Source organism: Propithecus coquereli, unplaced genomic scaffold (genome assembly GCF_000956105.1).
Source record: "Propithecus coquereli isolate 6110/MARCELLA unplaced genomic scaffold, Pcoq_1.0 Scaffold473, whole genome shotgun sequence".
Lineage (NCBI taxonomy): Eukaryota > Metazoa > Chordata > Mammalia > Primates > Indriidae > Propithecus > Propithecus coquereli.
The window spans coordinates 2153130-2177984 of record NW_012150541.1 but is presented as its reverse complement, the minus strand read 5'-3'; the positions used below and the strand labels follow the sequence as shown (position 1 = coordinate 2177984).

The 24855-nt window shown below is 43.5% G+C and overlaps 1 protein-coding gene across 1 annotated transcript; it reads left to right on the top strand.

The window, feature by feature from the left end:
• The first annotated feature begins 722 nt into the window (after positions 1-722).
• FANK1 (fibronectin type III and ankyrin repeat domains 1) lies at positions 723-23760 on the top strand. The gene is made up of 10 exons (XM_012655365.1): positions 723-893; positions 5500-5624; positions 11444-11525; positions 12543-12617; positions 13423-13488; positions 19592-19757; positions 22491-22634; positions 23191-23268; positions 23372-23416; positions 23524-23760. Exons 1-10 carry the CDS (start codon positions 868-870, stop codon positions 23650-23652), a joined length of 936 nt encoding a protein of 311 aa, XP_012510819.1. The 5' UTR covers positions 723-867; the 3' UTR covers positions 23653-23760.
• Positions 23761-24855: the final 1095 nt, after the last annotated feature.

Genomic DNA, 24855 nt, shown 5'->3' with positions numbered 1-24855 from the left:
GCTAAAAATGCCATAGTTCATATTTCCCCACAACCAACATATGAAATTATCTTCTCCCTGCATTGTCCCTTCCAACGTTTATATCTCTTCTTAAGTTTCTGACGAGACATAAAGAAACACCCCATTGTTATCAATTTCTGTGAACACGAGGGGATACAAACATCTTTTTGTCTGTTATGTCGGCTATTTATTTTTGCTGTTTTGTGCACTGCTTATATTTTGCCTGGTTTGTTATTAACCTTTGGAGTTTTTTTTCCTAAGTTAGTTTATAACAGCTGTTTATATAGAAGAGATGTCAACTCTTTGTCATCTATGTTGCAAATATTTGGGCCAGATATAGCCTTTTTTTCTTGGCTTTATTAGTCAGTTCACTGAAGGATTATAGCAGCAAACTGAGTTTCATCAGCTCAAAGAACAACTTAATTAGTTTGATATGTTGACTAACCTTTTTGGAAAGATCCCTAAGTAAAGTAGATATTGACGGGTGTGGTACAGTCTGCTTGTTGAAGGATGTGGTAGGTCACTGCATCAGCTGGCTTTTGTATCTCTTCAGCTTTTCGGGTGTTCTTCAAGCAACAGGGAGATATATGTATGTGTGATGTGCAGAAAAACAGTTTGATCACTGAGCAGCTATAAACCACTCACTGATCTCCCTTCCTTATGGAAATGGGGTCCTGAAATCTTGCATCATTCTTTTTTTTTTTTTTTTTTTTAGAAATCACGCCATCCTCAAAGCCTCATCCACCTGTTGTGGGCAAAGTGACTCATCACAGCATCGAGTTATACTGGGATCTGGAAAAGAAAGCTAAACGGCAAGGACCTCAAGAGCAGTGGTTCAGGTTCTCAGTTGAAGAAGAAGACCCCAAAATGCACACTTACGGTATCATTTATACGTAGGTGCAACGTTGAATTGCTTACCCTTTTGCTTTTGATTTCCTGATTAGCTAGAACGATTTCTATTCCAAAAAGCCACTGCTTATTTTGAAATTAAAGAATGAGTCAGCATCATTTGCATTCATGCTCTTTTATGAATTATAATTTTTAGAAAATAAGCATTAGTGGTAACTCTGAAATTAAACCTATATCTTTGAGAGCTTCTTTGACTTCTGAAATGTTCTAATGGTATATTTTTAAAATCCAAAATGAAGAGACAGAGCAAAAGATAGTTTGATGAAATTAGTTGAGGTTCCCATTGGCCTGTTGTGTTCATAGATGTGGGATGGATCCCCACATGGTCTGCCCCGGCCAGCTCTCTGGTCTCATGTCATACCACTGTCCCCTTGTCAACTCTCTTGCACCAAACTTGTTCCCTCTCTCTCAGCCTTGACCAAGCCAAGTGGGTTCCCGTATGAGGACCTTGCTTATTGCCTTTCCCTTGAATGTGTTTCCTTTTTCATATGGCTGATTGCTTTACCCCTGCAAGTCTCAGGTCAACCCCCCCCCCCCTCGCCGCCCAAAGGCGCTCTGAATGAGCTGTCCTTCCACCAGGCATCCTGTGTCTCAGAACCGTGTTTCACGGCCTCGCAGGATTCAGCTCCGCTGGAAGTATCTTACTTGTCTACTTGTTCATTTTTTTACCTCCCCACCAGTATTTAAACTCATCAAAAGGTAAGATTCCTGCTGCTTAACACTCTATCCCCAGCTCCTAGACAGTGCTGCCTGGAATATGAATATTTATTTGTCACATGAACAAATGAACGCAACAGGAGTAATCAAGAAGCCATTTTTCCTTAGTCTTTGCATTAACTCAGACTGATTTCTTCCCTTTGACAGATTTACCACCCGTAAAATGGCTATTGCTGTGATTCAGGAATACCCAAAATGAGACACAAATATGGTTTTTAATTAAACTTAATTTTGAGATAATTGTAGATTCCTATCCCGTCATAAGAAATAGTAGACCCCATGGACCTTCTCCCATTTCCCCCCACGGTAACATCGTGGAAAACTGTCGTGCAGCAGCACAACCCAGGATGCTTGCACTCTGCAGGCAAGATACAGACCAGTTCTATCACTTTTCTGGTCTTTTCCCACGGTGCCATTGTGCCACGGGTACTGATGTGAGGGTATATGCAGACAAGAAGGCTTCAACTGTTACTCTGAGGAGTGAGATACCTGATGCTTGAGAAATTTCTCTATACCCAAAAAATGCATTATCCGAAATGTAGGTACAACGTGAAAATGATTCCTGGCCTGACTCCTCAAATATTCTTTTAATTGTGTCATGTGGTATTTTTTGAAGGTAATTTCTATCTAAAAACATGGGCTATGACAAGTTTTTCTATGGAGAAAGAAAAAGACGTCTTTCCTTCCCCTCATCCCCCTCGAGCCCCAGGCCGTGCGTGGACAGGCGGTGGGGCCGTCCTTGGCGCTCCTTTACTTCTTGGCTCTTTCCCTTTGCCGGGCGTCCAGCTAGACAGCCTCGCCTGGAGAAGCCGCGGCCATGCGCGCAGGGTTCCAGCCCAACGTGTCTGTGTCACCTTCTCCCGACGACCTGGTTGCCCTCAGGCTGGAGGATGCACTCGGACGCTGGCCTGGCATCTCTGAGGATGGTGCTGTAACGCCCGTGTTCCCTGGGAGAAAGAGACAGTCCCAACCTTGACACTAGGTGGCAGAATGAGGCTGTATTAATCCTGACCTCCTTTGCTTCATTATTTCACTTTCTCTAGATGTCATTAAAACTAGCAAATGCCTTTCTTTACAGAAGCAATTATCTAGAATATCTGATGTTGGGATTGTGGGTTTAAGAACTTTGTCCTGACTCGTCACTTCTGTTCTCGTCAGTCGTGGCCTATCTTGAATCGGTGGCCCTGTCCTGGACTTGGGCTTTCCTTCATTGCTTCTTGTGGCCAATTGGTTGTTGAGCTTTGTGAGTTCTCCCTTTGCAGAATCCTCTCCGTAGGCAGGGGCACGTCACCCACAGGATACAAGCTCCATCGCCTGTCTAGCTCCCTGACACGACCCCAGGTCCTGAACCTGCCCAGCAGGTTTATCGCATGACTTGGCCTCATCCCTCTTTTTTGCCTTCTATCCCTTCATTCTGTCTTGCTGGGTTAATTTTCTTTTTTAATCTTCCTTTTGTCAGATTGTCTTGGGTGGGTCTCCATTGCTTGAAGGATGAAGGTCAAACTCCTTAGACTAATGTCTGGTGCCCTTTGGTTCGCCCACAACCCGCCTTTCCTGCTGCCTCTTGGTTCTGAGCACAGACCCTCCAAGTCAGATCTACTTCTGCCCGTTGAATGTGCCTTGGCTTTTTCTGCGTGTGTGTTTAGCTGTTTCCCCTGTTCAGACAAACTGCCCCCATGGCCCTATCCTTTCTTCTGCCCAGGTCAGATTTTACCTCCACTGAGAGATTCCCCTTATGATCCTGTTGTCTGGTCCCCAAATTTCCATGATCGGTGCCCGTGCTGTGCACTTCCCTCCTCCCGTCAGCGTGTGCTTATCGAGTGTCCACGGGGTGTTGGACACTGTTTTGGGTACTGGGGATGTGGTACCAGGGACAGACAAAAATTCCTCCTCATGATGAGGCAGGCAAACCATAGATAAGGTGTGTAAGAAAAATAGTGTGTCAGAAGGTGGTGTAAGTGCTAAGGAGAAAAAGCATAGAACAGTTGGGGGCTTAGGGTAGAGTTGGGGACATCCTCGCCGAGAAGGTGACTTCTGAGTAAAGATCGGAAGCACGTGCCTGATATCTGGAGCCTTGCAAATATCTGGGGGGAGAACATTCCAGACCGAGCAAATAGCAAGTGAAGAGAGCCTTGAGGTGGGGGGTGTGCCTGGCATGTTCTAGAACAGTGAAGAGTGGAGTGAACACGAGGGAGAGTTTACCCCTCAGGTCTTGGGAGTTGTCAGAGAACTTTGGCTGTTACTCGGAGAGAGGTGGGGAGAGCCTGTGGAGACCGTGGCGCTGAGGAGGGGCATAGTCTGGCTTGGGTTTCATTAGGATCCCTCTGGCTGCAGAGCTGGACAGGCTGTAGGAAGGAAGGCAGCGAGCAGCAGGGAGGACTCACTAGGAAGCTCTTGCAGTAATTTGGGTGGGAGAGGGGCATGAGGCCATTTGATTAATAGGTGAGGTGTTGGCTCACTTACCTGGCCCAGACCTAAAGCCACATTTTCAGGTGAGCTTTTGTTAGTCACGATAAGTCACGATGTTAAGTCTGGCACTGTCATTTCAGCCTGACTCAGCTGTCCCTTCCTCACTTCCGTGACTGCCTCTCTTGCCACCCCATCAGCAGGAGATGGGTCCATCCCTGGACAGTTCATCTCGGCCCTGAGCTGGTCAGGGCCACACCCCAGGCTGGCCTGGCACCGTGCTAGCAAGGGCCACTAGATACATTCGTTGAGTAGCACGGAATGGAATTGATGCATAAGTATTTGGGCTGCACATAAATATCCTTGAACAATTAATTGTGAATCCCAAAGAATGGTTCTGGCCTCTGTGGAGGACCTACTGAGAATAAAAGAAAAATTTAGAAACATAAAAAAAAATTGGAGAAAACAACAGAAAGCTTGGAGTCTAAGGAGCTGTGGAGAGTGTTCTGAAGGGAGGAGAGCAACGACTAGATTGGATGTTGAAGCAGGAAAAAAAAAAAGAGCTGGAAATAGTACATGCCCCCCGCCCCCTGCCCAAAAGAGACACAAGGCTTTGAGGTGTGAGGAAAGAAAAATTTAGACATAGGATTTGAAAAGAGGCACGTGGAATTTAGTCTGGTACCAGTAAAGATTGTTGGCAGCAAAGGGAAACTGGTTCTGGGTAACATGGGGAAGTTCGTGTGACTGTCAGCTTCTGGAGGCCTAGAACACATGCTGGGTCAGAGCAGGGCCCTGGGACCCGCCTCACAGTGGAGGGGCCGGGTCTTAGCACTTGCACTTCTCGGTGGTCGCGTTGCATGCTCCCAGCGACTGGGCTCGGCACTTCTTCCCTCTGGGGCGTGTGGATTTGCATTGCAGGCCTCTAATCAGATTTCTATTCTAGAAGTGTTCAGCATCCGTTTCCCACAGACATTTCTAGATGAACTTTACCATGTGGCATGATGTCAGAGTCGTTTCTCATGTGCGGCCTGAGTCCCCAGCGGTAGGTAAGGTGTCATGGGCTACGAGCCGTCCTGTGTTAGTATTTTGCTGCAGTAGGTACCCAGCTGTGTAGACTGCCTCACCCACCTACTCAAAGGCCCCACTTGAGAATCATGTATGTGCAATTTGACTGCCTGTCTTGTCTTCCAAATGTGAAAATTTGTCACTTGAGGACAGATGTCGTGTTAATGTGATTATTTCTCCAGAGTACAAATTGCACGCCAGCTATGTGCCCAGCCCTGGGCTAGGCCCTGTGGGCCAGGGTAGGGACAGAGGTGCCATGTGTGAGTGTCCTTCATTCTTAAGTTCAAAAAAGATCTTCCCTGGAAATAGATGGTATTTAAAAATCACTTCTACCTGCTCATCTCCTGACGTAGCATGGGTTAGGTGACCTGGTGTCATCAGCATGTGTCTCCTCCTGTCTAGGGGATATGCAACGAAGCACGTGGTCGAAGGTCTGGAACCAAGGACAGTGTATAGATTTCGACTGAAGGTCACCAGCCCCTCTGGAGAGTACGAGTACAGCCCAGTCATCTCGGTGTCAACGACCAGTGAGTATGCCACCGCTCTGCGCTGCTAATCTGAAGATAAGTGGCGATGACAAACACCCTGGAGGTGAAGCATTCTGCCTTCTGTTTGGCCTTGCCAGAAGCAGACACGACTCATTTAAAAAGACCGTGATAATGTTGTTTATTGGTTGGGCCTGGTGGTAACATAACGTAAGGGAAGTCTGATTTCAGAAATCAGGAAAGCTATTTTGGTGCCAGGACTGTCCTGTCAGTAGATATTTGCACAAAAGGGTGGAGTCACCTTTCTTAGGAAACGGGCCAGAGCGGGGTGGGCTGCGCGAGCATCTTCATGCGGTGAGACGGGCTGTCTGTTTGCGTGTCCCCAGGGAGGAGGTCCGTTCAGCGCTGTGTCCACTCTGGACAACCTCAGTGTGTGTGTGTGTCTTGCCTGGCCACGTAGATCCTAGAGGTGCTGTGAGTGAGGGTGAATGAACAGTGCTGTCTCTGTCCACTGAGAGCCCCAGGAGGGAGCCCCACAGAGGTGACGCAAGAGAGGCCAGCTACAGTGCCTCCGAACACTCATCCTTGTCCCTGTTGAGTGAGCACTAAGATACTTTCCGAGATGGGCGTTTTAAAACATTTTAAAGATGCCATGTCCAGGGCCATCTTTGAATGAGAATGTTGTGAAGATTACAGTGGCCAGGAATGTTCTTTGTGGCCCACCCACTGAGGACACACATAGGCAAGTTTTTTTCGTTGTACAGAGGATATCTTCTTTTTGTGAGTAAAGTTATTTTTCAATTTTATTCAATATAGCATTTGGCAGGTACACGTATACTTTCCATGGCTTTCAATTATTCATGACAATTTTTGTGTGGACTAAAGATAATTCAGATTTTGAGTTAGCCTATAATACCTTTCAAACTGAGAGTTTAGTTAATGCTGAGAGTGGCGACTCTGTATACATTCCCAGATGGTGCTCAGCTAACCGTGAAAAAATACGATTTCCGAGATTTTTGAAATGAAATGGTCAATTATGGAGATGCAGGTCAGGAAAGAGGGCTTGTTCCTTAATCTGGCAATGTCGAAAGCATTTGTTTTTATATGGAAGATATTTAGCTCCTGGAGTTCCTGGGGGAGGAAAAAGAAGGCAGACTGGCGGCAGGTGAGCCGGCTCTCTGTGCGCTGGAGGAGGCCAGGAGGAGGAGACGGCAAAGGGAGCCCCGAGTCTACTCCACAGGCAGAGCTTGGCTAGGAGGTGATTCTGCGCGTGGCTTTCCCCTTCTCTGCCACACGCTTTGCCTCCTCCCCAGCGACACAGCAGTGTCTCGCCACCTCCAATAACACTACTTGTATCTCGCTTACTTGTTTTGTTTCCCACCTACTCTGTGGGCTCCTGAAGGGCGGGGGTGATGAATCGGCCATCTCTAGCATATGGAAATTCCTTAATAAAGAGATGGATGGTGATGAATCAAGGCCCAGAGGCAGAATCAGAGTGTGAAGAGAAATGCTCATTTTCTCAGCTTGCTCTCATGTCTGTTGGGGGATAGATCCATCTCCCACCGGCCAGGGAGAGTCTACCTGGGCCCTCCAGGTGAGGGTGAACGTGCTCTGCAACCGACCGTGGGGGGCTTCAGGTGTCCACCAGTATTCTCTTAGCAACACATTAAAGCCAGGACCGGGGCTTGCAGACCTCCTTGCCAGAGTTTACATGGTGTCACTGTGCCATTCGGAGCTCTTTTAGGAAGGTAGAACTGTCCTAGCTCTCTGCCTACCAGCTGACAAGGGCTGTGCCCGTGGTGCAGGCGTGCCCTCTCCTTGCTGGGCTGGCTTCAGAGAGGCAGCCATGGAGAGCTGGTCCAGGGGATTGTCCTTCCTGTCCCGTGGCTTCCACGGGTAGTTAGACAAGCCCTCCTGCGGGGATGAGAACACGCTGGTGATGACCAGGTGTGCTGGGGTTTCTTGCCGGTTTCGCTGCCAGGGACTAGCGTAAGCGCCTGCTGCCAGGGAGCCGCCTCGGCCCTGTGGGGCTATCTGTGGGGTAAGAATCAGGTTTTCTCGTCCTCTGGCTGGGGCAGGCTCTTGGCTCTGCTGGCTGGCTGCGGCTCCCTTGTGCTATTGCTGTATTTATAATATCCAAAGCAGACTCTCTTAAGGAGGCAGATCATGCTAAACAAAGAATTAGAAATGTGCGCATTATCCAGAGCAAGCGAAAATGCTTCTGTGGGTTGATAATTTGCATTCAGTTTGAGAGTGTTTTAATGAATCACAAAAGCTTGTACTTTGTTTGAATAAAGGATGCTCAGCCTTTTTTTTTTTTCTCCAGGTAAAGTACATGAGATTCTTGCTTAAATGAGGCATGCAATTTTAATCAGTTGAGCCCTTAAAAAGAAAGAAAAACAGCTGCTCCTTGTTAATTGGCAAACACCTTCTCCAATGAGCTCATGATTTATTCACTGCTTTTAATAAAGACTTACATTCCACCAAGAAAGGTGTTATCACCATATTATAATATCTGCTGGGACATCTACAGCTAAATGACCCTCTTACAGAACATGAGCGACATCTTCCCCAGGACCACTCTGCCCGTCTCCTCCCTGCTCGTGGGTGCCCTTGCTCACGTGGGCTGGGCGGTTGTGTTCCAGCCCGCTCAGATGAGCGTTCACTGACATCCTCACCATGGCCAGGGTCAGCTTGATATTTGTAATCGCAACACTCAATTGCAAATATCACTAACAAACACTAGAAAACAAACAACAAGGACTTTGCGGGCTTGTTTCTCTGGTGAGTGTTCAATCGCACTTATTGACGGCATTCCCTTGGGCCAAACCCACAGAGTCCTGAAGGATTCGGGAGTGGGAGGAGTGGAACATTCTGCTCATCCTGGAATTTCCTCTGTTCTTCGTGACTCCTGCCTATAGTGGGAGTAGAAGGAAATCGCTGTGCACTGCAAACAAGGGCCTTTTCATTTCTTTTCTGTCTCTTCGTCAAATGCATGTAAACTTCAGACTTTTCTGTGCCTTGGTTGATTCCTGTGGATTTTTGTGGTGACCCTGGGTTCCTCCTCTTCCTCCTGGACTGGTGTGAGGAGGGCTAATGAGTTGATGCTGGGAAGGGGCTCTCCTTCCCTGAATGATGACACCGCTTCCTTGTGCTGAAACTCAGCAAGCGAGGAATGAGGAACAATTGTTTTCCTTCCGTGAGGTATCCCTCTGTTCTCAGAGTAAGTTGTGAGGTGCTGATTACCTCTTGCAGACACTAGACTGGGTAATGCATTTATTTTAATTATATTATCAAAAACCCTGGTCTTTGCTACAAACAGTCCTCAAGCTTATCAGCACGAAATGAACTTACTTCATTTTCCAACAACGCACGCACACTGCACAGCTTCCTGGCGAGAGTCACTAGGAAGTGCCCCCAGCCGAGAGAGCCTTGCTGTTCAGGTGGGGGGAGGGTGTGGGACGGAGGTGTGCAGTGCAGGGATGCAGCAGGGTGTGTGCTTGCAGAACTTTCCCTGAGATTCCGAGAAGTTATCACTCCTCTGAAGATTTTTAGGTATCCCCTTTCATTTAACTTTTGGAGGGGTGTCGTCTATTTAAGATGTCTGTCTGCATTCAAAATTTAGCAGACCTGGCCTTGACTCTGGTGCTGCCTGTCCCTAACTGGCTGGCCTTGGACAGCTTGGCCTTTCTGATCTTGGTCCTGTGGTTTAGAGAATTTAAAAAGCATCATGTAAAGTCCTATACACAGCTTAATCAATAGGATTTGATTTAGGATGCCACACATTGTAAAATTTCATAGAAATAGGGTGAACTTTATATGGCATTATGGGTGATTCTGTCCCAAGGGCTTATTTTTGTATTTTTAGTGGCAGGTCAAGTTTGAGAGTCACAGAAATGGGGCTGTTTGTTACAACAGAGACTTCGGTAGGCACCCTGCTTCCTCCTTTCTGGGAAGCAAGGGGAAGGGGAACAGTCTGTGGGTTTAGTCCACCCACCTAAAGTGTGGATGGGCCACATGATAATTTTAAGGCCGTATTAATCTAGCTCAGGGTTCTCAGCTTTGGTACTATTAACATTTTGGGACTGGATAGTTCTTTGGGGGAGGGGGGGATGCTGTCCTTTGTCTGCTAGAGGCCAGTAGCATCATCCCCTAAGTTGTGACAACCAAAAATGCCACCAGACATTGCCATGTGATCTCTGGGGTCTAAACCCTGCCTCCTTCCTTAGTGCCCTAGTGACGCCACTGGACTGGGCTTGACGTCCTTTTGGAAGGCAGGGACAGCGGTGGCCTTGGCCTTTGGCGGCTTATCACGATACTTTTATTTGAAGCTTTTGGTCTAAAAATATGTGTGGAGTGGTGAAAAGGAAATTTGTGGCTAAAAAATTCTTTAATAGATGGATAAGCTCTAGCAGATAAAATTGTTATTTCAAAATAATCTAAATTTGGCATAAATTTGTTTTTACTAGAAAAAGGGTGTCAGCTAAAGGTCGTTCTGATAGAGACCCCTGTATTCTTCTGACCCCCTCTCCTCCCAGTTTGCACCTTGCCCATTTCACTTCGGTAAAACACTTGAGCAAACCCGGAGAGAAGTGTCTCCTGTGCCCTGGAACTGACGTCCCCGAGAGCTTTTCCACCACAAGGAGCAGGGACAGGGAGGCTGGCTGAGCTCTGCAGGCCAGACTGCAAGAGGGAGGCTGTGGGGGTGAGCCCCAGGAGGCAGTCGGGGGGCTGTGAGGGAGGATGGGTAGGGCTGGATGCTTTTTCTTTTAGGGCTTAGAATAAAAAGGCTGAAGTGGGCAGCACAGTGTCAGTGATGTTTGTCTCACTCTCTGGGACCACCAGCACCTAGCACAAGACTTGGCCTGTGAGTGACTCGATAGACATTTGTTGAACGAGTGAATGAGACCTCTGAGATACATAGACCAGGGACTGCACACTCCGGTGCCCGTCAGGTGTGGACGGGGTGGGGCTGTATCAAACAGCTGCTACTCCCATCACCGTTCGCACAACAACAGGTGTGTGTTGGATATTTACGGTGTGCCAGGTGCTATTCTAAGTGCTTCACTTGTATTATTTAAGCTTAATCATGACAATTTGAAAAATTTGTAAGGCATGGAATATGCAACAAATGAAACCATAAGATAAATGCCTAGAAAGACGAGCTGCCCGCCTATGGCCCTTTCTTCTCGTGCTCTGTTTGTGAGGAACCGTGCCCCGTTTTCTTCTTTGCAGAGTTAATGTTCCCCTGCACAAAGCACACCCACTATTCCTCGTTTTTTCTTTTCATCTTTCTCAGACCCTCCTCCTTGCTCTTCTCTCCTTGGCAAGATCTCTACCCGATTGGGTTTTCTCCCAGTGCTCCCCACCTCCTGCGAGCCAGGGGATGAGGCCAGTGTGTGTGTCACATGCCCGAGAAGAGCTGAAAACTTCCGTTTCAAATGTTAAAGCACTTTGTCCTTGTTTGCTCAAGTAGTTTAATGACTTTTTGGCAAATGCAACTAGCACGTCGTGACAATTGCTGGGGTTTTCCTTGCTTGTAAGAGACATTTATTAAGTCTTATGAAATCTGAAAGGATTATTTTCAAATATCAAAATAACATTCACAAAGCAATACTTTATAACTTGAAAATGTCCCAAGTCTTTAGGTCAGTCTAAATGTTCTCTTAATATGTGCAAAGAAGGTCTTTTTCAGTAAAAGAAGCAGTTGAGTAGGAAATGTAAGGATATACTTAATAAGAAAAGCCAAGCGCCTTCCTGGAGGTGAACACCCATCCACGCAAGGCTACAGGAGGAACACAGTTGGACTGAATCTCCTTTCGTTATGTTTCGGATGACTGCTTTCCATCTAATTTCTTCAGGAGAGCCCATAAGTAGTGAGCACTTCCATCGAGCTGTCAGTGTGAATGATGAAGATTTGCTTGTTCGAATACTTCAAGGAGGGTGAGAGAACTCTGCCAGTTTTTTTCTTTTAAATGCCCATAAAGTGCATGGAGATACATAATGTAGCTTTATTTTGTTTTCCTAAAAATTCCCATGCCTTTGAAATTCCCTCCAAAATTGATCTCAGGTGACTGGTATGCATTAAGAAAGATGCTCATAAGCCTCATGTAAATGTTAGATTTTGCAATTATTTAATGAAAATTGTAAAGGGCAATTATAAGCCCGGGTGTCATGTTTTCTTCCCACAAATAATTTCTGTCCCTTGATTATATGCCACAACCTTGAGGCAAATTTGATCCCCAAATGCCCACATCTAATTCCTGATGAATTTAGGGAATCACTCAATCAACTGTTTCCTAATTTAAAAGGTTGATAAAAACACTAGAGGAAAAATGGTGAAGGTAGCTGTTGCAGGTGAGATGTTTGAAGCTGACGCTGCAATGAAAAGTAGACAGTGATATCTAGATTCTTTCTGAGTTAATAGTTTTCAGTGCCCTGGAAGATAAGTCCTTCATGAATTGGGGCTCTGTAATTTGGAACAGAGACTGTTCCCACAAAAAGTGAGAGCTTCCAAGCTGACATTGAGACTTGCTTTCTTCCCTGAGCAGCATCGCTTATACCCCATAGGTGAGGTGGGACGGAGGGCAAAGCTTGGGTCTCTTCCAACATAGACTGGTGTTCGGTGGGGTTGAGGAAGCCTGCAGTGAAGATGCCGTCATAAACCAACTTGAGCTGTGCTTGGCAGGGTGCTTTATCAGATGGCATAATGGGTTTGAGTCGAAGGGAGTGCTTATTTTAAGTGAAATTATAGCAATTTTCTCTTCCTGTAAATTTGAATCCTTTAAAATATTAGGTAGGGCAGTCTGGGACAACAAAAACTTAATGGCCCAGAAGAAATTGGAATTTTCAGTAAAATGAGCCATTTTAGCCACCTGTGCCCTGCAAGAGCTGTCAGCTGAAAGTCTACAGGGAGCTGTGCTGGGCACGTTAATCTCTTTTCTCTGTGTTTTTCCCAAGTCACGTTAAGGTTGATGTTCCCAATAAGTTTGGCTTCACTGCTCTGATGGTTGCTGCCCAGAAAGGATATACCAGGTATGGCTCTTCTTATCTCTCTGAGTGAGTGGTTGAACTTTTTACTTTTTTCAAAAACTCTAGTCAGAATAGGGATGGGAGGGAAAGGGCTGTAGAGAGGAACACAACTTCTTTTCTCTTTTCGCAGCTCTACCGTATTATGGCTACAAATGCAGCTGTTTCTATCCTAAAGTTATATAATATGCAGGAGAGAATGTAAAACGTGTAATCAGATGTTAAGGAAGAGAGGTAGCCATTTAATCGCATGCAATATATTTTATAGGTCCTGGGGAAAACTGGTTATTGGAATTTGAATTTCTTTAAAAAAAAAAAAAAAGAAGGATATTAATTCTGGAAAACTTCCCTGCTAGGTTGCTAAGATATAATTTCACTGATACCCGCTATTATCTATTCCACACAGAGATATAATTAATACTAATACCTTACTTTCAATCATTTATAATTACTCAAATGCCATTCAAAGAAATAGAAATGTGTTTTCATTAAATGCTGCCATTTGAGAATATATTAAAAATGGCCATTAAAAGGACAGTGAGTTGTTTCAGTAGTCCAATTTGTTTCATGTGTTTTATTTAGTTTGGTTTTAATGAATAATCCATGTGGAGGGTAAGAGCCCATGTTTTTGGTGTGGAGAGAGTTTTCCGGTTCAACAATGTCCTGTTTTACAGTCGGCTGCCTTCTGAAGCTGGAGAAGAAAGTGTTGCAAAGACATTTTGAATGTAGTGTTCTTTCTTTTTTCTGGTTATTGTGGGTTCCGAGTCATCAAAGTGACTTATCTAGCTACAGTTAAATTTGTTTCCTGCAGGCTGGTGGAAATCCTGGTTTCTAACGGCACAGACGTGAATCTGAAGAACGGAAGTGGCAAGGACAGGTAGGAGGCGGGATACGGCCTAACTTGTGCTGATGTTCTCATGATTGTGTCACGAGGCTTGTGCCAGAGGGTTTCTCACTTAACCCAAGTATTTTCTTGAGTTTCTTTTGACCGCACTGAGAGGAGAGGAGAGTAGGTCCTAAAGGAAAGATGGCGATGACAGAAGCCAGCTGTTCCTGGTTCATTTGTTCTCTCACTCATCAGGGCACTTCTGGGGCATCTGTTACGATCTCTAATAACTTCTCCAGCTCGGGGCATAGCGCGCTCTGAGTGCTCGGGAAGCGATAGTTGTTAATGAAATCACTCTCCAGCTCTGTGCTGGCATTGGGTTGAAAGTTTCTGCCCCTGGCACTTGCTACCTCTCTCGGGGCCCTCACGGCAGTTCAGCCTTACTCTGTTTACTGAGACTCTCAGGTGTTTCTGAAGAAACAAACAAGTCACCATCAAAGGTACGGCTGACGAATTTTGCTCAGGTGAAAGGGCTCACATACACTCGGTGGGCTGAGTGCATTACAGGAAAAGTTCACGGAAAAAACATGGTGCTTATAAAGGATAGATGAAAGAGTTTGAAAGACTTAAAAATACTTGCTAATCTAGTAATTAGATTTAATTAGTTAATTCAAACTAATCCATGTTTATTGAATGATTACCACACGCCAGGCACCGTGCTTGGTGCTTAGGTAGAACAGTGAGCAAAATGCAAAGCCTTGGCTCAGGGAGCTTACGGTCCCATGACACACACAGATAGAGGGTTTGGGTCCTGCAGAACAGCTCTGAAACACTGATCACATATGGCGGAGAACACCAATTAATTTCTCAAATCAGAAAGCCTACCTACTCCAGTCCCTGGACACACTGCAGTGATAGATTTAAAATAACGTTTTAAAAATGACTTATAAATTTAAAAAGCATGTTTCCAAATAATTCTTAGATTAATCTTGGAACTAAGCTATCAACTCAAGAAATTTGAAAAGAATAATACCAATTTGAGAAGGAAGAAAAAAATGTAAGGTGAGTAGGAAAAATGAAAGAATTAAAAGTAGAACTTGATTAATTAAAAAATAGAATATTGAGAAATGTAACAGTTGCCTCTTAAACAGAAACCTGTATAATACAATAGACCAATCTCTTATAAATTTAAGAAAAAATAAAATTAGAAATTTGAAAGAAGACAGTAACGATGGTTATAGAGGAAAATCTAAACATGAAAAGAAAATGGCGAGTTTGTATCTACAATAGATTCGATGATACTACTTCTGAGAACATTTAAACCACTAAAATCAACCCAATAAGCAAGAAATCTGAAACAACAAATATCCATGCAAGAAACTGGAAAATTTATTTAAAAATTGCCTCTAGTATAGGCTCTGTGGCTTGACTGTTCTATCAGTGAGCTTGTTCAGATTTTCTAGTCCGGATAATGACCTTGAACTTTTCCAGAGTGGAGAGGAAGCTGGAAAGCCACAGAGGATAACCTTATTGCTAAAATCTGATCATAAGAGACAGAAAGCTATTTGTATATTTGTATGTATGTATTTATAAATCTCTTCCAACCCATACAGGAGGGTAAGGTTGTCTCACATTAAGACATTTCTTACATTTCCCATCAGCAGATTAAAGGTGAAACCTGCCTATGTGTAGATGCAAAACAAAAATTGGTTGTAACTCAGCACTTTTACTAGTTAAAAAGTACTTTATTTTTTAAAGTGAAGGATACTTTCAGCCTTTGGACAGTGTCTAGTACACGGGAGGCAGGACCTGTCTGTTGCATGAGTGATCCCTTTGATTGCAGTGTACACAATTTCTTTAATCATCTCAGACGATCAGCCAGCACCATTCTCAGTATTAGAATCCTTTTCAAAATCAGTAGTGAAGCCCATGAGAGTAGTTGAGAGCAGAGGCAGACCCAGAGAGCTTGGCACCAAATACTGATCCCTCTGTGAACATGGTGTATGACCTTGGGCAGGCCACTAACCTCTCTATACCTCAGTTTCACCATCTATAAGATAGGAATAATAGAAGTACTTACAGGGTTGTCATGGCATTTAATGGGTTATGTGACAAATGCATAAACTGGTGCCTGATATGTAGTAAATACAGATTACATTTTGTGATTAGACAGTATTTTGGAAGGCTGATCGATTTGGTAAAGTATGATTTCTTCCCTGCAGAACCCAAGAGAATTAACTTTTAAATACTTGGACTTCATAAGAAGGTTCAGTAAAGTAGGTAACTTCAAGGCAAAGAAAAAAACTTTCTTGAAAACCTACAATTGCTGCTTAATATAATGGGGAAACTAGAATAAAAAAATCCAAGAAAAGTAGAACAATTGAATGAAAAATGAACCTCTAAAACTTAGAGATATAAAGATTAAAAAAATTAAGACATATATTACCATATGCTAGAATGGCAAGATTGACTATTATAAAGTTTTCAGTTTTTCTCAAATTAACATACAGATTCAATGCAGCCTCAAATGGAATTATTTTGGGGAACCTGTCAAACTGATTGTCATTTCTTTGTTCTTCCAGATAAATTACAATAACTACTAAAACTTTGTCAAAGAAGGACATGGAAGCACTTGCCTTGACAGTTATTAAAATACCTTATAAAGTTACAGTAATTAAAGTAGTTCGATACTGGTACAAATAGTTGGAAAGAAGATGAATGGAATAGAAATCCTCAGATAGATCCCCATGTACATAGAACTTAGTGTAATTTGAGGAAAACAAGTTAAATCCTGGTCTTAAAGCACATACCAAAATAAATTCCAGATGAATTAATAAGATACTTACCTGATATTGTAATGTGAAAGGCATAAAAACATTGGAAAAAATCACTAAGGAAAAGATCGAGTTACATTATACATTTTAAAAAACTTTAAAGTTAGGGATAATTTGGGGATATTTTCAAATGTATTACAGACAAATGACTGGCATCTTGAACGTATAGAAGAGTCACATCCCTATACATATTCCAAAAAAACCTCCACACGTAGTAGGAAACAGTTTACGCAAGTTTGCACGATTTATAGCAGAATTAATATAAGCAATTCATATGAAAAATGTTTAGTCCTGCTAGTAATAAAAAAAATTTCCACCTATCAAATTGGTAATTAAAAATAATAGTGTTGGTAAAGGTGCAGTAAAATACTTTGAAGTGTAGTTGATAGAAGTGTAAATTGCTATAAATTTTCTAGAAAGCAATTTGGAAATATGCATCCAAAGTCAGCCATGTCCATTGACACAGTGATTCCATTTTAGGAAACAATCAGAAATGTAAATAAGATTTTACATAATAAGGGTGTTTATTGTAGCCTTATTTAAAATTGTGGAAAACTAGAAACAACTTAAATGTCCAACAATAGTGGACTGATTTAAGTTATGATATATTCATGTGATGGAATATTTAGCATATAAATACTGTTTTCAGGGTTTAAGAGGGAAGTATATGAAATAATAAGAAAATGAAAGATAAATTAAAAAGGGAGGGAGAAGAGTCATAGAGACAGAGAGTGAGAGGAGGGACTGGGGATTTTGTGTGAAGGGCTGGGGAGTGTGCCAGGGCTGCAGGGGGCAGGGTGCCCTGGGCACAGCTGGCTGCCCTGCGAGGCTGTGCCGCTGGAGACCACTATGTCCCTGCTGCTGTTGTCCTCCTCTGTGGGCAAACCCAGAGAGTGGTCTTGTAAAGCAGAGGATGACAGACTGCTTGGGTGCCAGATGGTTTGGATTCAGATGACAGTTGGTTAGAGGAACAATGGCGGACTCCAGCCACTCAGTACTTGGAGGACCTTGGTGGCTTTCTGCTGGTGGGAAGTTAAGTTCAGGGGCTGCGCCTGTCCCTGGGAAAGAAAAGCCCCTGGTCCCGGTAAGCTCATTTCTGGGCAGGCCAGAGGTCTCAGGGTCGGTATGAGACAATCCTCCTGTCTCCAGAGCACATTCACCAGAATTTTAGGAGTTTATTCTCTGAGATGAGGTTATGGGTACCTCTGACGTGGGGATTGTTTCTAATCAGCATGCCTTACTTTAAAAGAAAAGAAGCATGACTTAAAAATAGCATCCAGAGAACTAGAGTTCTGTTTGAATATAATATTAAAAATGAAATTTTCTTTCCTTAGCAAAGATTGTTCTATAGACTCCAGAGTGTTGAGAGGGAGTAAGAGCGCCCCAAACCTGGGCAGGTGAAGCAACGTGCTCACTCTCTTCTGGGGGGTCTCCCAGTGGCGAAGGCCTGAACTGGGACTGGGGGCTGCAGACGTCTGACGCTATCTCAGCCGGGCTTTGCCTTGGTGCTAGATGTTCCAGTTACTGCTCGGAGGAATGCTTTGCGCAGTTTCCCTATTGGGAAGACCTCGTGTTGTATTTTCTAACTCTATTTTGAAAAATTTCAAACATTTAGAAAAGGTGAAAGAATAGTACCGCAAATCCACAAATACGTGTGTACTTGCCTGCTAGGCTTGGCGGTTGTTGACATTTGGCTGTGTTTCCTTCTCTGTCTACATTTTTATTTGCCCTTTTATCCCCTGAACTATTTCAAAGTAAGTAGTAGGCATCATAACCTTTCACCCCTCAATATTTCAGTACGTGTCTCCTACAAACAAGGACATTAACCTGCATAACCACCACATCATCGTCACACCTAAGACACTTCACACTAATTCCCTAATATCACTGACACACAACCACCCACACAAGGCTCCCCACTTGCCTGGAAAGGTCTTCCACAGCTTCATTTGGGGATGAGGGGTGAGACGAGGATCCACTCAAGGCGTACACATTGCATCTGCTTATTCTTCTTAGTCCGTCTTATTCTAGACTGGTTCTCCACCCCACCCCTGTTATCTTACAGAACGCCCTGTGTTCTGGATTTGCCTAACTGTCTGCCACTCATGGGGCAGGCATTACACTTGCTCATGTATCCTTTTATTTCCAATAAAGCAAAGATGGGTTTAAAGGCTTGATGACAGGTTAACATTTTTAGCAAGAACATTTCAGAGCTGGTGTTGTGACTTCGTGTTACATCCCTCAGGGGGCCTGTGATGCAGGTTGTTCCACAGTTAGCGATTCTAGGCTTGATTATTTGTTAGGACAATGACAGTTAATTCTCTCCTTTGCAAAGATAGAGTTTTCCCATTGCAGTTAGAAAATAATCTATGGGGTAATAATTCAACACTGTATGAATATCATTCCCCATTAAATTTTATCTAATAATTTTAGCATCTACCGATAATCCTTGCCTGAATCGATTATTTAATTGGGAGTTGCAAGTAAAGGATTTTCTAATTCCGAGATTCCTTCTGTATTTATTATTAATAGCTGGTAGTCTTCTCTAAAAAAGGAATTTCCTCCCACCAATTGTGGATGGGGACTATATTTCATCTTATAGAAGCAAAGTAAATGGTTAATTTTTTTCCTTAAATACCAATTTTTAGAGTGAGGAAATGGTTTAATAGTTATCTCTAATAGTCAAGTGAGTCTTTTTCCCTTTTTTCTTATATCATGGACTCATGGATGTTTTTAAATCCAATATTTTACACTCATTTGCAGTCACTATTCACTTTTTTACTGAAATATAATTCACATACCACAACATTCACCCTTTAAAATATACAATTCAACATTTTAAAATATATTTACAAAAGTGTGCAACCGCCACTACTGTCTGATTCCAGAACATTTTCGTCATCCCGGGAAGAACCCCTGTACTCATTAGCAGTCACTTTTCATTTCTCCTTCCCTTCAGCCCCACGTAACCACCGACCTGCTTAGTTCTGTCTCATAGAGTTGTCTATTCTGGACAGCTCATGTAAATGGAATCAGACAACATGTGGCCTTTTATGTCTGGCATCTTTTATTTAGGATAACACTTTAAGGTTCATCCATGTTATAGCTCTTCATTTCCTTTTTATGGCTGAATAATATTCCATTGTATGGATATACCACACTTTATCAGTTGATGGACACATGTACATTTTATATGAATGAGTCACGTGGCCTTTCTACTAAAATTAGGATTTCTTGGTTTAACCAGGTAGGGTAAAACATAGACCTGTGTTTCGTGAATGCACTTAATAGCCAAATGCTTCTTCTTCCATCTGTTGCAGTCTAATGCTTGCATGCTATGCAGGCCACCTAGATGTTGTGAAATATCTGCGAAGACACGGTGCTTCTTGGGAGGCTAGAGACCTGGGAGGCTGTACGGCTCTGCACTGGGCTGCAGACGGAGGCCACTGCAATGTGATTGAGTGGATGATACAGGATGGCTGCGAGGTACGGGACCTGCCTGGTTAACCATGTCCACATTGTTAAGAACCTAAAATGCTGTGGGGTCTAGGCGAAGTAGAGCCTTTGATTTGCCAAACTTAGAAAGGCTGCTCTGACTTATCAGCTAGAAAGCCTGGAGGCCGTGGAAAAGAGATCATTGTACAACTGATACGATAGGGAGGCTTCAGGTTGTCATGGGCATTCGTCTCACGGAGGAAAAAGAAATGGGGCTAAATCTTGAGCTGGGCCTGATGCTTCTATTAATATGTGGCTCATTTATTCCTTTTTTTGTTTACTTATTTGTTCATTTAGTCTGTCACCAAAGATTTACAGAGCATCCGCCACATACCAGATACTGTTTCAAGTGCTGGAGACACAAGGATGTTAAGAGCTTATATAGCCACCGTGCTTCCTGTTGCTTTTAAAAGTGGATGCTTTTTATTCTTGGTTTGCTTTAAAGATTAGCCATTACAAAAATTTCTAAAGAGCAAACTGATTCTATCAAGAATAGAGCATTTCAGCCCTTGGTGTGTTTACCTGGAAGCAGGCGTGTTTGTTTGCTTTGGGTTTCGTATCATCAGGAACGACAAATTTGATTTAGCAATTAGAAGTAGAGTTGTTCAGGCTTCTATAGATATTTGAAGATGGGTAATTAGAATTAGATCAATTATGGAAACTGCTGATAACTTTGAAAACTTCAGTTCAAGGCTTTGAAGAGATTAGCTAAGAATTTCAAGGCGTGGAAACAAAGAGGGATGGACAAGTTGCTGTGCTGTGTTTGCCAGACAGTGTAGAGTACTGAGAAATTACATAGATGACCTGCAAAATAAGCTCAAATGGAGAAAAGTCATATCTCCAGGATGGTAGTAGATTTGTTCTAGTTTGTCTCTGAAGTGTGATTGAGGGAAAATGAGGCTGAGGTTGTGGGATCTCACTGGTTCCTGCTGTTGATTTTGGAGAAATGAGAAAAGGTGCCCCCTTATAGGAAAAATCTGTCATTAAGAACTTCTTATTACATTTCTTGTTTTGTTTTAGAGACATGCACACAGGTCCGAAGGCTTAGCCTGTGGGTCTCGGTGGTAGAGCCAGGCTCCACGTGCTACGTGTGGTGGTGACAGCCACATTCCCCTTGCTTGGTTCCCGACGAGCTCTGCTCAGGCTTTGCACCCAGTAAAAGTCTGTAGTTGAAAATGAAGGTCGACCTTTGCTGAAAGAAGCAAAGGATCCAGAATCCAGAATAGGGCAAGTCTCTGCTATAGCCATTTAAGAACTAGAGTTTTTTGAGATACAGGCTTTCTGGGCTTCAGATATGAACACACTTGTTTGGGATGAATTCCACCTTCCTCTGTAGCGCTGGAGCCATCTTGCAGAGGACAGAACGATAAGCATGGATGTGTCATGCTTTCTGTGTGGTTGGCCTAGTGGCAGATAGATGATGATAGCTTGAGTCTCCATGTTCTTGGTAGGTGGCTCACCTAGTGCTTCTGAAGACTGGGGGAAGGGTTTGGGAGCCAAGTGGGTCATTGCCACCCTCTTCGCAAATGTAACACTTTTATACTAAGACTGACTTATTTACTCGAATGGGGAACCATTGCTGCATTTAATGAGCTACGTGACCTCAGGGAAGGCACTTGACTTCTCTGAGATTTGTTTGGATGACTTGTAAACCAGGAATAAAAATACCTACCCCTGGTTAACCCTGAGCACCAAAAGTGAAAATGTGTTGGAAACTGTATAATGTATCATGTAATACGAAGTGCTTATTTTATTATTATTTAAATATGACGGAGCTTGCTGCCCATAGGTTATTTATCTGCATGAGGAAGAGCTGCGGGTCCTAATGATGCTGCAGTGGATAATCTCTTACATGCAAATAACCTGGAATGTCCAAGGATCTCTCGGCACTTCCTTGCCTGTACTTCCATTCTGATGTCTTACTAAAGCTACAGATCGTCTTTGAGTAATTCTTCTGCAGCAGCATTTGTGTATGTGTGCACACGTGTGCGCATATATACATCTGAACTTCAGTATCACTCCTCATGGATTGGTGAGGTCTTCATTAGAATTGAAAGAGGCAACATTTACCTTTTCTTATTCTAAAATATTTCTTTTAAAACACTAAGTCGAGAGATTTCAATGTAGAGCAGATTATTGGAAATAGCCCCGTGATTACTGGGCACACTGTGTTTTTGGAGAAGGCATCAGGAGTTTGTGTAACGGATCTGGTTGCTTTGTGTTTACTCTACTTGTAGGTCTCCTGCCTAAAATTGATCAGTATATGTAGGCATAAGTGTACGTGTATATATTATAACATTACTGCCTTGTTCCAGAAAGGATTTAAAACTGCTTGTAAAGATACATACAATATATGCTATTTCCAAAAAACAGGTGAGGAAAGTTAGGCAAGAGAAAATAAGAGAATTCACCAGGGGCCGAATTCCCCTGGTGGTTAAGTGCAGGTCATTTTCCTAGCCCATCTTTTTTCTATTTTAAAGAATGTAGGTGAAGCTGCCAATGGGATGTCCCTGGGGCCACTGAGCCACCTCGAATGTCATCCTAACACATCCCCTCACTGCATAGAAACACAAATTAAATTAGGACAATGTAGTTGACTCCTACCAAGTCCAGAGAGACTGCTAGCTAAGGGGAGTTGGGGCAAGTAAATACTCTTTTTATAAGTTTGAATCCTTTTAAGGAAAAGAAACTGGGCTAAACTGAGCTCTTTCTCTGGCACGACAGGTAGATGTTGCGGATGCTGGATCGGCGTGGACCCCGCTCATGAGAGTCTCCGCAGTGTCGGGAAACCCGTGGGTGGCCTCCCTCCTAATCGAGGCCGGGGCCGACGTGAATGTGAAGGATAAAGACGGAAAGACACCGCTCATGGTACGCCCCGCTCTGCAACAGCCTGGCTGTGTGTGTGGACTTACGGTCAGAGCTTGTTCTGTAATTAGAAAACCCTCGCGAGCTCAGCCCCATACGACCTCTGGGTTTCGATTGTGTATGTATTCCCTGTCACCCGTTAATAAAGGCATGAGAATGTCACTATGAGATATATCTATATAGATAGATAGATATAGATATATAACAACCATCTCTTTAGTGATTACCAACTCTCATGCCCAGGGCCATTCTGGGATCAAAAGAGATCTGGTGAAACAAAGAGCATGCTGCTTTCGGTACTGGTCTGGCCTCGCGTTTCTCCTGTCATTTTATGTGGAGAGAGGGATGTTCCGTTTCTATTTTCCTTGCAGTTGCTGCTGCAGAGCGAGCACCGTGTACTCCTGTACGGTGCAAAGCCCCAGCGGCCTGGCGGCTCGGCCTATCTGAGGATGCTGCTGGTGAACTGACGGGACCCTGTGGGTGCCAGGCTCGCCCCCCTGCCCTGTGCTCCCTCGGGAGGGGAGAGCTCATGCACACTGCACTGATGTTTGTTTTTTAGGTGGCTGCGTTAAATAATCACGAAAAGTTAGTTCAGTTACTTCTTGACAAAGGGGCAGATGCAAGTGTAAAAAATGAGGTAAATAACTCAATCTTTATCTAAAGATTTTTCTTGTATGGGAAGAAAGAGTATATTCGTACACATGTATATAAAATGTAATTTTTGTTGTTTCTTCTTCCAGTTCGGCAAAAGTGTCCTAGAAATGGCCAGAGTTTTTGACAGACAGGTTGGGATGTTCTTTCTGCCTACCGAGGCTAATTTTGTAGTACTGTTAAATTGAAAAAACCACCAACACCTTGGATTTACGTTCACCTGTTTATTTTGTTTATTTAGAATGTAGTCTCCTTATTAGAAGAAAGGAAAAAAAGCAAATGCCGAAGAAGTCTTCTGTCTGCTGACCAGAGCACCACTCATTTACAAAACCCATGTAAAACAAAGCAAAATCTGTGTGTTGAGAGATGAAATTCTGCATCTTTGAGGGCTGTACGTTTATTTATTTAGTTGGAGATTCACGGCGACTTTTTTGTAACATACAACTGTTCCCACTTTAAAATACATCTTTTTACCTAAGCACGTGTGTATGTGGTGTCATCTCTGAGTGTCTGTAGAACTGGGATGTTTTCTTGCACTTGTGCCTTTTGGAGTTAGACATGAAACAAAATATTTATGCACCGGAGCTACACAAACATACATGGGACTCCCACTCCCGGCTCCTGCCCCCTAAGCTGTCCTCCGAGCCACTCCAGGCCCTCGTTGGAATTCTTTGCCTCATATGTTTTCAATTAGAGCCCCCCTTCCCAACTTAAGGCCTTCCAGGCTGCTGCTCCCTCCTGGAGTGGCGCTCCTCCTAAAAGCCCAGGAGTTTTCTCCTCAGCTGTTGGCTTCACATCAAAGCTCAAAATACATATTTCAAGACTCTGATTCTGTTCTATAAGAGGTGTCTGGTTGAGGGTCAGTGTTCTTAGAACAGACCTGTCTGCAAATGTGTTTGCATATACTCACGCCCTGACAATGAGAGACCCAGCCTGCTGGCGGCTTGACAACTTTGCCAAAGAGTAATATATTAAGTTTAGTCTTCAGAGCAGAAGGGTTTTTGATGCTGATCATGCAGTTCCTAGACAAGTAGGAATTAACTGCAACCAAGTCTGCTGGTTGGGAGCGTAAAGACACAAATGTGGTGGAGCTCTATTTCCAAAACACACCTCAAAATCGGCGAATCAGTTAGCTGGCAGACCACATGCGTTTTTCATCTCCAGAGACGAGCTGGTTAACTCAGCCCCATGAGAGAACCAGCTACAAAGGTCTGCACAGGAGTGGAATTTTCTCTATGGGGAAAGACCAATAAAAGGTAATTAAATCTCCAAAGCATTAGTGGAAGGGATATAGAGAAAAAGCACACAATCAATTTTATTGATGTTGGCAATCCTCAGCTTTATTCTGTATAGTTCATAGAATATTCACCTTAGGAATTGGATATGTGGGCCATATATAGTCCTGTCCTTAGATATTAGTGTTTTACGTTTTGCATGAATGCATATTCCTTTAGATTTGCTAGGTCTCTAAAAATCAGAGCATATTCACAACTTTCCAAAGCTCCTTCCTTTTTTTTTTCTGTGATCAATGTTGACGTTCACTTCAGTTATACTTTTTGGTCTGTTGTAGAAT

What these genes read in the sequence shown, in the direction of transcription:
- FANK1 (XM_012655365.1), top strand. Translation starts at nt 868, where the DNA reads ATGCACACTTACGGTATCATTTATAC. An exon ending in CATCTCGGTGTCAACGACCA is followed by an intron (nt 5,625 to 11,443) that starts GTGAGTATGCCA and finishes TAATTTCTTCAG; the next exon opens with GAGAGCCCATAAGTAGTGAG. An exon ending in ACGGAAAGACACCGCTCATG is followed by an intron (nt 22,635 to 23,190) that starts GTACGCCCCGCT and finishes TTTGTTTTTTAG; the next exon opens with GTGGCTGCGTTAAATAATCA.